Genomic DNA, 14,790 nt, shown 5'->3' on the forward strand with positions numbered 1-14,790 from the left:
ATCAAATTGACTACATCTGTGGAAAGATATGATGGAGAAGCTCAATATCATCATTCAGGCCAAGGCCAGGGGCTGACTACAAAACAGACCATCAATTACTCATATGCAAGATAAAGTTGAACCTGAAGAAAATAAAACAAGACCATGAGAGGCAAAATACGAACTTGAGTGTATCCCACCTGAATTTGGAAACCATCTCAAGAATAGACTTGACTCATCAAATGCTAATGAACAGAGAGCAGACAAGTTGTGGGATGACATCAAGGACATCACACACGAAGAAAGACAAAGGTCACTAAAGAGACAGGAAAGAAAGACCAGAAAGGATGTCGGAAGAGCCTCTGCAAATTGCTCTTGAACACAGAGTAGCTAAAAGGGAAGAATACACTCAGCATTTCTCAAGCTGAAAGAACTGAAGAAAAAATTCAAGCCTCAAGTTGAAATCATGAAGGATTTTATGGGTAGAACACTGAACAACATAGCAGCAAAAGAAACTGGAAGAGAAACTCAACAAAGATACAGTAGAGCTACAAAGCACAATCAGCCAACTTAACCTCATAGACGTATACAGAACACTGTGCCCAACAGCTGCAACACACATGGAACTTTCTCCAGAACAGACCACATCTTATGCCACAGGGCAACCCTCAACAAAATCCAAAGCATTGAGATAACACAAAGTATCTTCTCTGACAGAATGCTGTCAAAGTAGAAATTAACAACAAGAAGAGTAAGGAAAAAAAATCAATTACCTGGAAACTGAATGATACCATGCTTGAAAATTACTGGGTAATAGAAGAAATAAAAGACAGAATCAAAAAGTTCCCAGAATCTAACGAGAAGGAAAACACATCATACCAACACCTTTGGGACACAGCAAAGGCAGTCCTCAGAGGTCAATTCATAGCACTAGATGCACACATCAAAAAAGAAGAAAAAGTCAAAATTGAAACATTAGTTACACAATTTGAACAAAAAGACAACAGCAAAAGAAGTCCACAGCCACCAGAAGAAAAGAAATAACAAAGATCAGAGCAGAAATAAATGAAATAGAGAATAGAAAAACAACAGAAAGAATCAACAAAACCAAAAGTTGGTTCTTTGAAAGGATCAACAAAATCAACAAACCACTGGCCAAACCGACAAAAAGAAAACAGGAGAGAACGCAAATAACCCAAATAAGAAATAAGCGGCATTACAAGAGACCCAACTGAAATAGAAAGGATCATAACAGAATATTATGAAAAACTATATTTCAACAAATTTGAAAACCTAGAGGAAATGGATAAATTTCTAGAGACACACTACCTACCCAACAAACCAAAAAAAACCCAAACCCAGTGCAATTGAGTCGATTCCAACTCATAGTGACCCAAACTAACGCAAAATGACATTGAAAATCTGAACAGACCCATAACAAGAGAAGAGATTGAAAACGTAATTTTAAAAACTCCCAACCAAAAAAGCCCTGGCCTAGATAGCTTCACTGGAGAATTCTACCAAACATTCAGAGGAAAGCTTACAGCAGTACTGCTCAAACTATTTCAGAACATAGAAAAGGAAGCGATACTTCCAAATTCACTCTATGAAGCCACCATAACCCTGATACCAAAACCAGGCAAAGACACCACAAAAAAAAGAAAATTACAGATCAATATCTCTCATGACTATAGACACAAAAATTATAGCCAATAGAATTTAGCATCATATCAAAAAAATAATACACCATGATCAAGGAGAATTCATACCACCTATGCATTCAACATTAGAAAATCAATCAACGTAATCCACCACATAAATAAAAGCAAAGAAAAGAATCACATGATCATCTCAATCAAGGCAGAAAAGGCATTCAACAAAGTCCAACACCCATTCCTGATAAAAACTCTCAATAAAATAGTACAGAAGGGAAATTTCTTAATAAAGGGCATCAATCCAAAACTAACGGACAACACTGATCTCAATGGAGAGAGGCTGAAAACATTCCCTTTGAGAACAGGAATAAGACAAGGATGCCCTTTATCACCACTCCTATTTGAGGTGGAAGTTTTAGATAGTGCAATAAGGCAAGAAACAGAAATACAGGGAATCCAAATTGCTAATAAAAAATGAAGAGCTTAAACTCTCCCTATTTGCAGATGATACGTTACTAAAAAAATCCAAAAAGACTCCACAAGAAAACTACTGGAACTAAGAAAGATGCAGCAGAGTAGCAGGAAACAAAATCAACCTAAAAAATCACTTGGATTCCTGTACACCAACAAAGAGAAAAATGAAAACAATACCATTTATGATAGCACCTAAAAAAATAAAATACTTGGGGATAAATCTAATCAGGGATATAAAAGACCCACACAAAGAAAACTACAAAACACTACTTGCAAGAAACCAAAAGAGATCTACATAAATGGAAAATCATACCATGCTTACAGATAGGTAGACTCAACATTGTGAAAATGACAATTCTACCCAAAGCGATTTACAAATACAATGCAATATCAATCCAAATACCAACAACATTCTTTAAAGGGATGGAAAAATTTATCATTAACTTTATATGGAAAGGGAAGAGGCCAAGATAAGTAAAGCACTACTGAAGAAGAATAAAGTAAGAGGGCTCGACTACCTCACCTCAGAACCTACTATACAGCTATGGTAGTCAAAACAGCCTGGTACTGGTACAACAACAGACACACTGACCAATGCAACAGAATTGAGGACCCAGATGTAAATCTCATCCACCTATGGTCACCTGATCTCTGACAAAGGCCCAAAGTCCATGAAATGGGGAAAAGACAGTCTTTTTAACAAATGGTGCTGGCAAAACTGGATGTCTACCTGCAAAAAAGTGAAACAGGACCCATACTTCACACTGTATACAAAAACTAATTTAAAACAGGTCAAAGACCTAAATATAAAGCCAAAACACATTAAGTTCATAGAAGAAAAAATAGGATCAACGCTAGAGGTCCTGGTACATGGCATTAACAGTATATAAATCACAACCAACAACACACAAGCTCCAGAAGATAAGCTAGATAACTGGGATCTTCTAAAAATTAAACACCTATGCTCATCAAAAGACTTCACCAAAAGAGTAAAAAGAGAACCTACAAACTGGGAAAAAAAATTTGGCTATTACAAATCAGACAAAGGTCTAACCTCTAAAATCTACAAGAAAATCCAACACCTCTACAACAAATGGACAAATAATGCATTAAAAAATGGGGAAAGAAAATGAACAGACACTTCACCGAAGAAGACATTCAAGCGGCCAACAGACACATGAGGAAGCGCTCACAATCTCTAGCCATCAGAGAAATGTAAAGTAAGACCACAATGACATACCATCCACCCCAGCATTACTGGCACGCACCAATAAAACAGAAAATAACAAATGTTGGAGAGTATAGATAAGAACTATTTTTGATGCAGGGAAAGACAACACACAATACAGGAGAGGTCAGCACAAATAGACTAAATCAAAAGCAAAGGAGTTTCCTGAATAAACTGAATGCATCAAAGGCCAGCATATCAGGGGCGGAAGTTTGGGTGCCACGGTTTCAGGGGACATCTAAGTCAACTGGCATAATAAAATCTATTAAGAAAACACTCTGCATCCCACTTCGGAGAGTGGCATCTGGGGTCTTAAAGGCTAGCAAGCGGCCATCTAAGATGCATCAACTGGTCTCAGGTCTCAGCCTACCTGGAGCAAAGGAGAATGAAGAACACCAAAGACACAGGGTAATTATGAGTCCGAGAGACAGAAACAGCCACATAAACCAGAGACTACATCAGCCTGAGACCAGAAGAACTAGATGGTGCCCAGCTACAACCGATGCCTGCCCTGGCAGGGAACACAACAAAGAACCCCTGAGGGAGCAGAAGAGCAGTGGGATACAGACTCCAAATTCTCGTAAAAAGACCAGCCTTAATGGTCTGACCAAGACTAGAATGACCCCGGAGGTCATGGTCCCCAGACCTTCTGTTAGCCCAACACAGGCACCATTCCCAAAGCCAACTCTTCAGACAGGGATTGGGCTGGACTACAGGATAGTCAATGATACTGGTGAAGAATGAGCTTCTTGGATCAAGTAGACACATGAGACTATGTTGGCATCTCCTGTCTGAAGGGGAGAGGAGAGGGTAGAGAGGGCCAAAAGCTGGCCAAATGGAAAAGAAATGTAAGAGGGAAGGAGTGTGTTGTTTCATTAGGGGGAGAGCAGTTAGGAGTATAAAGCAAGGTGTTTATAAATTTTTGTATAAGAGTCCGACTTGATTTGTAAACTTTCACTTAAAGCACAATAAAATTTTTTTTTTAATTTAAAAAAGAAATGCAAATATTGGAGAGGCTGTGGGGAGATCGGAACTCTTATGCACTGCTGGTGGGAATGCAAAATGATACAACCATTTTGGAAAATGATATGGCGCTTCCTTAGAAAGCTAGAAATAGAAATACCATATAATCCAGCAATCCCACTCCTAGGAATATATCCTAGAGAAATAAGAGTCGTCTCACAAACAGATATATGTACATCCCTGTTCACTGCAGCATTGTTTACAATAGCAAAAAGATGGAAACAACCTAGGTGCCTATTAACAGATGGATAAACAAACTGTGGTACATACACATAATGGAGCGTTACACAACGCTAAAGAACAAGGATCAACCTGTGAAGCATCCCGTAACATGGATGCATCTGGAGGACATTATGCTGAGTGAAATAAGTCAATCACAAAAGGACAAATATTGTATGAGACCACTACTGTAAAAACCCATGAAAAGGTTTACATACAAAAAGATACAATCTTTGATGGTTACGATGGAGGGATGGGGATAGAAAAACACTAGACAATAGATAAGCAGTAACTTTGGTCAAGGGTAAGACAGTACACAATACTGGGGAAGCCAGCACACCGTGTAAAAGGCAGAGCCACGGTAGCTCCATAGATACAATCCACACTCCCTGAGGGCTGTGGGGACCATGGTCTCAGGGAACATCTAGCTCAACTGGCATAACAGAGCTTTTAAAGAAAACGTTTTACATTCTACTTTGGTCTTAAAAGCCTATGAGTGGCCATCTAGGATCCTCCACTGGTCTCACCCCCTTGGGAGCAAGCAAGAATGAAGAAAACTAAAGACACAAGGGAAAAATTAGTCCAAAGGACTAATGGACCACATGTACCACGGCCTCCACCAGACTGAGCCCAGTACAACTAGATGGTGCCCGGCTACCACTACTGACTGCTCTGACAGGGATCCACAATAGAGGGTCACAGGCAGAGCTGGAGAAAAACATAGAACAAAATTCTAACCCAAAAAGACCACACTTGCTGGCCTGACAGGGACTGGAGAAACCCTGAGGGTATGGCCCCCAGACATCCTTTCAGCTCAGTAATGAGGCCACTCCTGAGGTTCCCCTTCAACCAAAGATTGAACAGGCCTATGGAACAAAACAAGACTAAAGGGTGCACCAGCCCTGGGGCAGGGACTGGAAGGTAGGAGGGAACAGGAATGCTGGTAATAGGGAACCCAGGGTTGAGAAGGGAGTGTTGACATGTCGTGGGATTGTTAACCAATGTCATACAACAATGTGTGTACTGTTTGATGAGAAACTAGTTTGTTCTGTAAACCTTCATCTAAAGTTCAATTAAAGGGAAAAAAAAATTGTTAAAAAAAAAAAAAAGATGGAAGGAATACAGAGTCACTGTACCCAAAAAGAATTGGTCGATATTCAACCTTCTCAGGAGACAGCATATGATCAAGAACTGCTGGTATTGAAGTAAGAAGTCGAAGCTGCACTGAAAACAAAAAAAAAATTTGCACTGAAGGCACTGGCAAAAAAACAAGTCTCCAGGAACTGATGACCAACTGAGATGATTCAACAAACAGAAGCAGTGCTGGAAGTACCAGTCTATGCCAGGAAATTTGGAAGACAGCTACCTGGCCAACTGACTGGAAGAGAACCATCTTTATGCTCATTCCAAAGAGGGGTGGTCCAACAGAATGCAGAAATTGTGGAACAATATCTTTACTATCACACCCAAGTGCAAAATTTTGCTGAAGACAATTCAAAAGTGTTTGCAACAATACTTCTGTAGGTAACTGCCAGAAATTCAAGCCAGATTCAGAGAAGGACGTGGAATCAGGGATATCATTGCTAATGTCAGATGGATCTTGACTGAAAGCAGAGCTGTACCAGAAAGATGTTTACCTGTATTTTATTGACTATGAAAAGGCAATCGACTGTGTGGATCATAACAAATTATGGGTAACATTGCAAAGAATGGGGATTCCAGAACACTTAATTGTGCTCATGTGGAACCTGTACCTAGACCAAGAGGCGGTCATTCAAACAGAACAAGGCAATACAGCATGGTTTAAAATCAGGATAGGTGTGAGTTATGGCTGTATCCTTTCACCACACTTATTCAATCTGTATGCTGAACAAATAATCTGAGAAGCTGGACAATATGAAAATGTTCATGGCATCAGGATCGGAGGGAGACTTAATAACAACCTGCGATGTGCAGATGCGACAACCTTTCTTGCTTAATGCGAAGAGGCCTTGAAGCACTTACTGATGAAGATCAAAGGCTACAGCCTTTAGTATGGACTACACCTCAACATAAAGAAAATAAGAATCCTCACAAATGGATCAGTAAGCAACATCATGATAAATGGAGAAAATATTCACCATGTCAAGGATTTCATTTCACTTGGATCAACAGTAAACGTCCATGGAAGCAGCAGTCAAGAAATCAAACAATGTAGTGTGTTGGGCAAATTTGCTTCAAAAGACCTATTTAAAGTGTTGAAAAGCAAAGATGTCACTTTGAGTACTAAGGTGCACTTAGCCCAAGCCATGATATTTTCAATAGCCTCATATGCATATGAGGAAACCCTGGTGGTTAAGAGCTACAGCTGCTAACCAAGAGGTCAGCAGTTGGAATCCCCCAGATGCTCCTTGGAAACCCTATGGGGCAATTCTACTCTGTCCTATAGGGTTGCTATGAGTCGGAATTGACTCGGCGACAACAGGTTAGGTTATGTTTCATATGCATATGAAAGTTGGACAATGAATAAGGAAGACCAAAGAAAAATTGATGCCTCTGAATCATGGTGTTGGCAAAGAATATTGAATATACCATGAACTGCCAGAAGAACATACAAGTCCGTCTTGGGGAAGGTACAGCCAGACTGCTCCCTGGAAGTGAGGATGGTGAGAATTCTTCTCATGTACTTTGGACATGTTACCAGGAGGTGCTAGTCCCTGGAGAATGACATCATGCTTGGTAAGGTAGAGGGTCAGCAAAAGAGGAAGACCCCTGACAAGATGGATTGAAATAGTGGTTGCGACAATGGGCTCAAACATAGCAATGACTGTAAGAATGCCACAGGACAGGGCAGTGTTTCGTTCTGTTGCCCATAGGGTCGCTATGAGTCATAACCAACTCAACAGCACCTAACAACTAACAGCCAGAAGAATGAACAAATATGTCTTGGAAGAAATACAATCTCATCAGAAATGAGGATGTGGAGACTTCAATCTCACATACTTTGACATGTTTTTATCAGGAGGGACCAGTCCCTGGAGAAGGACATCATGCTTGGTAAGGCAGTGTCAGCAAAGAAGAGGAAGGCCATCAACAATATGGATTGACACAGTGGTTGCCACAATATGCTCAAACACTGGAATATTTGTAAGGACAGCACAGGACTGGTGTTTTGTTCTGTTGTACATAGGGTCACTATGAATCTGAACTGGCTCACAACATCAGAAGCCAAGTACAAGAAAGTTCATAGCAGCAATAGTGTTTTTAGGAGCAAATTAACTGGCAACAACTAGAGGGTCAATCAGCATTAGAAAGAATAAACTGTTATATTCATATAACAGGGTATTATAATACAGTAAAAAATATGTATTAACATGCATGAATCTTAGAACAAAAAATAACTGAGAAAAAAGTCACAGAAAAATACATACGGAATGATTCACATAGTATATAGTATGACAGAAAATATTATTTAAGGATACACATACATGGTTAAATTATAAAGAAAATGGGAAAATTAACCCAAAATTCAGAGGAGTAGTTGCCTCTGAGGTAGAACAAAAGGATTGCAACCGGTACTGATAATATTCCTAAATTTTTAAGCTGGGTGGTGGCTACTTGGGTATTTGTTTTTGGTTTTTGAACTGTATAAATACATAACTTATGTTGTTGTTCTTAGGTGCCATCAAGTTGATTTTGACTCATAGTGACTCCATGTGACAGAGTAAAACTGCCCCATAGGATTTTCTCAGCTGCAATCTTTACAGAAGCAGATCAGCAGGTCTTTCTCCAGTGGAGATGATATATGGGTTCAAATCACCAACTTTTCAGCACTGAACCATTTGCACGACCAAGGCTCCTTATATTACTCTTCCACATATATAGTTCACAAAAAAAAAAAAAAAAATTCGACTACTGAGAATTTGACAGAATCTAAATAAAACTGAAAAGAAAATTTAGAAAGTCACACATACCATTAACCACAGGGCAGTCATCGTCTTTGGGATCCTGAAGTCTTGAAAGAGCCAGAACTGCTTGTATTCTAACATTTGGAATTTTATCTTTCAATCTAATAAGCATGGCTTCTTTAATTTTATCAAACAAATCATCATCAATCAGAGCATTTTCTGGCATACTTCCCAAGAGCTTGTTTATTAGCTGGCACACTCTAAATCTGACTGCATTGCTGTTTGCTTCATGAGACTGAAACAGAAACAAATCAAAAGTTATTCAGTTATATACCATTACTACATACCATATTTTTACACAAATAATGCATGTCTTCTACATTGGTTTGCCAACCATGCCATGTAAATTTATTTCAAGAGTAACACGTAAAAAAATTGGCATAGCAACACTTAAGAAAATACCTCCTGGAGGGGGCAGGGGGCTGAAAGACAAGCATAGAAGGCACACATTATTTGCGTAAAAATACAATAATCACATACCATTTGAATTTCTATATGTTTACAACTCAAGAAGATAAAAATGATTCCTTTCTTGCAAAGAAAACATAAAGCTATCAAATTAATCATAATGCTACTTTGATCCAAATGTATACTAACTATATATTCATACATGCTAAAAGTAGTCTGATAAGTATTTGCTAAATTACAAGAGCGTATTATTTTTCTGTTATAAAATGAAAAGTGTCCTCCAAAACATATGTTGTAAATCCTAACCTCTACGACTGGTTTACCACTCACCTGTCAGTATTATAATGAAATGTGCAAAGACCCAGAGTTAGAAAACCAAAAGAGAAAAACATATTCGGCACTTCTGAGGTTGAAAGAACTGAAGAAAACATTCAAGCCTTGAGCTGCGATACTGAAGGGTTCTATGGGCAAAATACTGAATGACACAGAAAGCACCAGAAGATGGAAGGAATAAACAGAGTCACTGTACCAAACGGAACTGATCAACGTTCAACCATTTCAGGAGGTGTATATGATCAAGAACCAATGGTATTGAAGGAAGAAGTCCCAGCTGAACTGAACGCACTGGCGAAAAACAAGGTTCCAAGAATTGAGAGAATACGAATTGAGATGTTTGAAAACACAGATCCAATGCTGGTAGTGCTCACTTGTCTATACCAAGAAATTTGGAAGACAGCTACCTAGCCAACCGACTGGAAAAGATCCATATTTGTGCCCATTCCAAAGAAAGATAATCCAACAGAATGCAGAAATTGTCGAATAATATCATTAACATTACACGCAAGTAAAATTTTGCTGGAGATAATTCAAAAGCTATTGCAGCAGTACATCGACAGGAAACTGCCAGAAATTCAAGCCGGATTCAGAAGAGAAGGTAGAATAAGGGATATCACTGCTGATGTCAGATGGATTTTGGCTGAAAGCAGAGAATACCAGGAAGATGTTTACCTGTGTTTCATTGACTGTGCAAAGACATTCGATTGTATGGAACGTAACAAATTATGGATGACGATGCAAAGAATGGGAATTCCAGACACTTAATTGTGCTCATAGGAGCCTGTACATAGACCAAGAGGCAGTCTTTCAAACAGAACAAGGGGTATTGCGTGGTTTAAAACTGGGAAAGTTGTGCGCCAGGGTTGTATCTTTTCACTATACTTATTCAATCTCTACAATGAGCAAATAATTCAAGAAGCTGGATTACATGAAGAAGAATGGAATGGGACATCGGGATTGGAGGGAGACTCATTAACAACCTGAGTTAAGCAAATGACAGAACTCTGCTTGCTAAAAGTAAAGAGGACTTGAAGCACTTACTGACTATACCTCAATATAAAAACAAAAATCCTCACAAATGGACTAATAAGCAACACTATGATAAACGGAGAAGATGGAAGTTGTAAAAGACTGCATTTTACTTGGATCTGCAGTCAATGCCCATGGAAGTAGCAGTCGAGAAATCAAAGGATGTATTGGATTGGGCAAATCTGCTGCAAAAGGCCTCTTTATAGTGTAAAAAAGCAAAGACATCACTTTGAAGACTAAGGTGTGCCCGACCCAAGCCGTGGTATTTTCAGTTGCCTCATATGCACGCAGAAGCTGAATACTGATAAAGAAGCCTGAAGAAGAATTGATGTCTTTGAATTAAGGTGTTTGCAAAGAATATTAAATATACCATGGACTGCCAGAAGAATAAATTTGTCTTGGAAAAAGTACAGCCAGAATGCTCCTTCGAAGGGTGGCTGGTGAAACCTGTCTCAGGTACTTTGGACGTGTTATCAGAAGGGGTCAGTCTCTGGAGAAGGACATCATGCTTGGTTGAAGTAGAGGGTCAGAGAAAAAGAGGAAGACCCTTGACAAGATGGACTGACACAGTGGCTCCAAGAATGGCCTCAAGCATAAGAACGACTGTGAGGACGGCGTAGGAACAGGTAGTGTTTCATTCTGCTGTGTACACAGGGTCCCTGTGAGTTAGGCCTCTACAGCACCTAACAACAACAAGACTGGTTATAATCCCATTTGGGCATGGGTTGTCTTTGTTATGATAATAAGGCAGGTTTAGTGTAGGGTGTGTTTTGAGTCAATCCCCTTTGAGATATAAAAGAGATTAAACAAGCAAGGGAGCAAGCAGAGATGGGGTAAGATAGATGCCAAGACATATAGAGATCTCCAAGGAACCAGGAATCAAAAGCTGAAGAGACAAGAACCTTCCTCCAGAGTCGAAAGAACGAAAGCTTTCCCCTAGAGCCACACCCTGAGCTTGGACTTCCAGTCTCCTAAATTTTGAGAAAGTAAATTTATTTGTTTCGGCCACCCACTTGTGGTATTTCTGTTATAGTAGCACTACACAGCTAAGACACCCTTTATAAAAACTATTGTTTTCTTTCTAAAATGGAGAACTCATTTAAAACAAATGTATGCGAAAACTGGTTCAGAGAATGTTGTATGCCTACATAATATTCTCAAATCACATAGGCTTTCATAATGTTTTCAACATTATAATGCTTTCAAAATGCTATGTACAATTCACTCATAACAAAGTTAAAAACAGAAACACATAGATATACTTCTGTGAAATACTCTAATCAGAAAACTTATGTCATCAGCAACTTACAAGCTGTTAGAAACCATAATTATAAGCCATCAGAAAGTTATTTACAAGTGTTGAAAATTTAGAAATTGATAAATAGAAGAAAGTGGTCAACAACCTTTAGGCAACTGGCATTGTGCTTGCTCACTATGATAAATTATAACTCATAACTATATAGGGGATTTCTAAATTATCGACAGAAAAATTAGAAGTATGTCATGTGGCAGAACATACAGTTAAACCTCCCTAAACTGGTTTGTCAAATACATGATATGATAGAAACCTAAGTTGGCTGGGCACATATGTGATATGATAAAGGAATTAGGGCATAAAATTATATTTCTGTAAGGTGGCCTTGAGGCACTAGGTATATCATAAGTAATCCCCTAATCTTTGACCTTGAAGAAAAAAAGGTGACATACTAGTCTTTGTAAGCATGACATCACCTAGCACTTACCGTGAAAGGCCAAGGTTAAAAATTCATATATACGTGTACATACACTGGGTTTTGGCTCATGCTTTCAGAGAAGAGTAGAGGCAGAGAAGAGCAGAGCAGAGGCAAGAGACTCCACTTTAGACTCTGAATGCCGCTGCCAACCTCAGACCCTAGCTGTGAAGGACCTCCACAGACTTCGAGCTGTGGTTAAACCTTCTTCCCAAGAACCTCTCATAAAAGGTAAAAGCCTGAAGTCTAAAGATCTGGACTCAAACCACTGAACTACCACCGTCACTGTAATTGTTAATCCTGATTCTCAAGTTCTAAATGAATGCTGTCGTGTGAGGTCTTACTTGCATGCTTCACCATGACTACCTTGCAATAAACTAATTTAGTTTATGTATGGCAAACCTGAGCATTTCTTTATGTTTAAGATAAAATCCTAATCTCTCTATTGATTATTTACATTTTAAGATGAAAATTATATCTAACACAGAGTCATTAAAAATTTAATGCTGGCACATTTTAAAAGTCCACCTTTTATCTTAATCATATTTCTAATTATTTTCTATAGAAACAATCATAGACATTTTCTCAATTGCCAGATATTTCATTCTTTAAAATATACATACTCCCTTTGCCTTTTATTAGGGCAAAATTTTCTATAATACCTTCCCCCAAGTGCTAGTTTTCACAATACCTTTAAGAGAAAAGTAAACAAATCATTTAAAATGCCACCATCTTCACCATCATCGTCTTCCATCTCTGATTGGTGAAATGAAGTAACAAACTTTGCTGCAAATTCTATTACCCTCTCCACAGCTGGTTCACGTTTATAGACCACCATAGCATATTTAAGGTAATGAATGAACTCCTTATGAAAAACTGCTTTATCGTTCATCTGGAAGACAAAAGAAACCCCCAGTAAACCGCACTGATAAAATCCTTTATTCCCAACATTACCTTAAGGCTGTTGAAAGCTCTAACCCTCACTCAGATAAACTAACATTTTTATTTAGTAAACTCTCAAATATCCAAACCTGCAAATGAATTGCATGAATTTTTCTCCAAGCTGTAATTTACTTCTACCAGGGAGCAAACAAACACAAATTTTGACAATAAAATAATTTCTTTGATTGTTTTTTAACATTCTTGAATTCTCAATGTCTTTAGTACCAGTTGACTGAAATACATAAGTCACAAAAAGACAAATATTGTATGATCCCATTTATATGAAACATCTAGAATAGACCAAAGTTTGTCAGTGGTTACCAGGGGCAGCAGGCAGGTGAAAAGGGGGGAGTCATTGCTTAGGGGGCACTGAGTTTATTAAGGGTGGTGAAAAATTTGGAAACTGACTGTGGTAATGATTACGCAACATGAACATAATTAATGTCACTGAATCGTACATGTAAATAATGCCGACATGGCAAATGTTTTGTTATATACATTTTTACCACAATAAAAAAAAAAACAGCATACACACACACACAGTCCCTGGGTGGTGCAAACAGTTAAGACACTTGGCTGCTAACCAGAAGGTTGGAGGTCAAAGTCCACCCAGAGACACCTTGGAATAAAGGAAGGGCTGGCCATCTACTTCAGAAAAACCAGCCATTGAAAACCACAGGGTGCACAGTTCTACTATGACGCACAAGGGGTTGCCATGAACTGGAATCAACACAAGCAACTGGTTATATATGTATATGCATGTGTATTTTTCAAATCAAATATCTCCAAATCACATACAGTCCTGGTCAATGCTAATTTTTTCAAACAAATGAAAAATGACAGCATTTTTCTTAAATTGTTTGCCTGTGTGTTTTTGTTTTCTCTTTTGCCTGGAAGTCTTGCTTCTTAATTACACTAAAATTCTTACTTAGTTGTTTCAAAAAGTTAACATGGATTTTTTTTACTAACTATGAAATAGTGGATATCTATCTGTTTTCTTGAAAGGTATTTTGTTCGGATATATCCCAATAGAAACAGACAAAGCTAAAAAAAAAAAAAGCTTCCTGAACAACTCAAAATCAACACTGACTTTTAATATTTATCATATTTAGGCCTTCCTTTTTTTTTTTTTTATCACACAGCAGGGAAACCCTGGTAACATAGTGGTTAAGAGCTATGGCTACTAACTAAAAGGTCAGCAGTTCGAATCCACCAGCGCTCCTTGGAAACGGTGTGGGGCAGTTCTACTCTGTCCCGTAGGGTTGCTATAAGTCGGAATCGACTCGATGGCAGCGGGTTTGGTTTTGGTTTGGTTATCACAGAGCAGAAGCTCTGGTGGCGCAGTGGTTAAGCGCTCAGCTGCTAACCGGAAGGTCACCTGTTCCAACCCACCAACCACTTCGCTGAAGATGCGGCAGCCTGCTTCGTAAATATTTACAGTCTCGGAATACCTATGGGGCAGTTCTACTTGTCCCACAGGGTCGCTCTGAGTCAGAATCCACTGGCTGGCAGTGAGTTTGGTTTGGTTTAATCACACAGCCATTGCTTTTTGATACAGAGCTCACATCCTCAAGCTCTGTTATATTGCAATTGTTCTTGTACCTCAAGGTCACTAGTTTTCCCAAAATTCATTGTCCTATTCTTTCCAAGACTCCCCTCAAACATAGAGACAAATAGTATTTACATGAACAGGAAAGACCTGGTCCTGATGATTAATGTGGTATTTGGTGATTAGGTTCAATTTAACTGTGGGGGCGGAGAAAGAGTAACTTGGCTGACAGCGTTTCTGACGTGGGCGGTGACCGGAGGTGACAAGAAGA

General features: G+C 38.8%; 1 protein-coding gene across 2 annotated transcripts in view; it reads right to left on the minus strand.

The window, feature by feature from the left end:
* Positions 1–14,790, minus strand: part of NCAPG (non-SMC condensin I complex subunit G) — a 59,625-nt gene that overhangs the window by 44,039 nt on the left and 796 nt on the right. For both annotated transcript variants that reach the window (XM_049887010.1, XM_049887009.1), the window contains exons 2-3: positions 12,720–12,920; positions 8,532–8,760 (exon numbers count right to left, since the gene is read on the minus strand). In XM_049887010.1, the coding sequence (XP_049742967.1) occupies positions 8,532–8,760; positions 12,720–12,920 (430 nt within the window). The remainder of the gene's footprint in view (positions 1–8,531; positions 8,761–12,719; positions 12,921–14,790) is intronic.

Source organism: Elephas maximus, chromosome 5 (assembly GCF_024166365.1).
Source record: "Elephas maximus indicus isolate mEleMax1 chromosome 5, mEleMax1 primary haplotype, whole genome shotgun sequence".
In the NCBI taxonomy this organism is placed as follows: Eukaryota; Metazoa; Chordata; class Mammalia; order Proboscidea; family Elephantidae; genus Elephas; species Elephas maximus.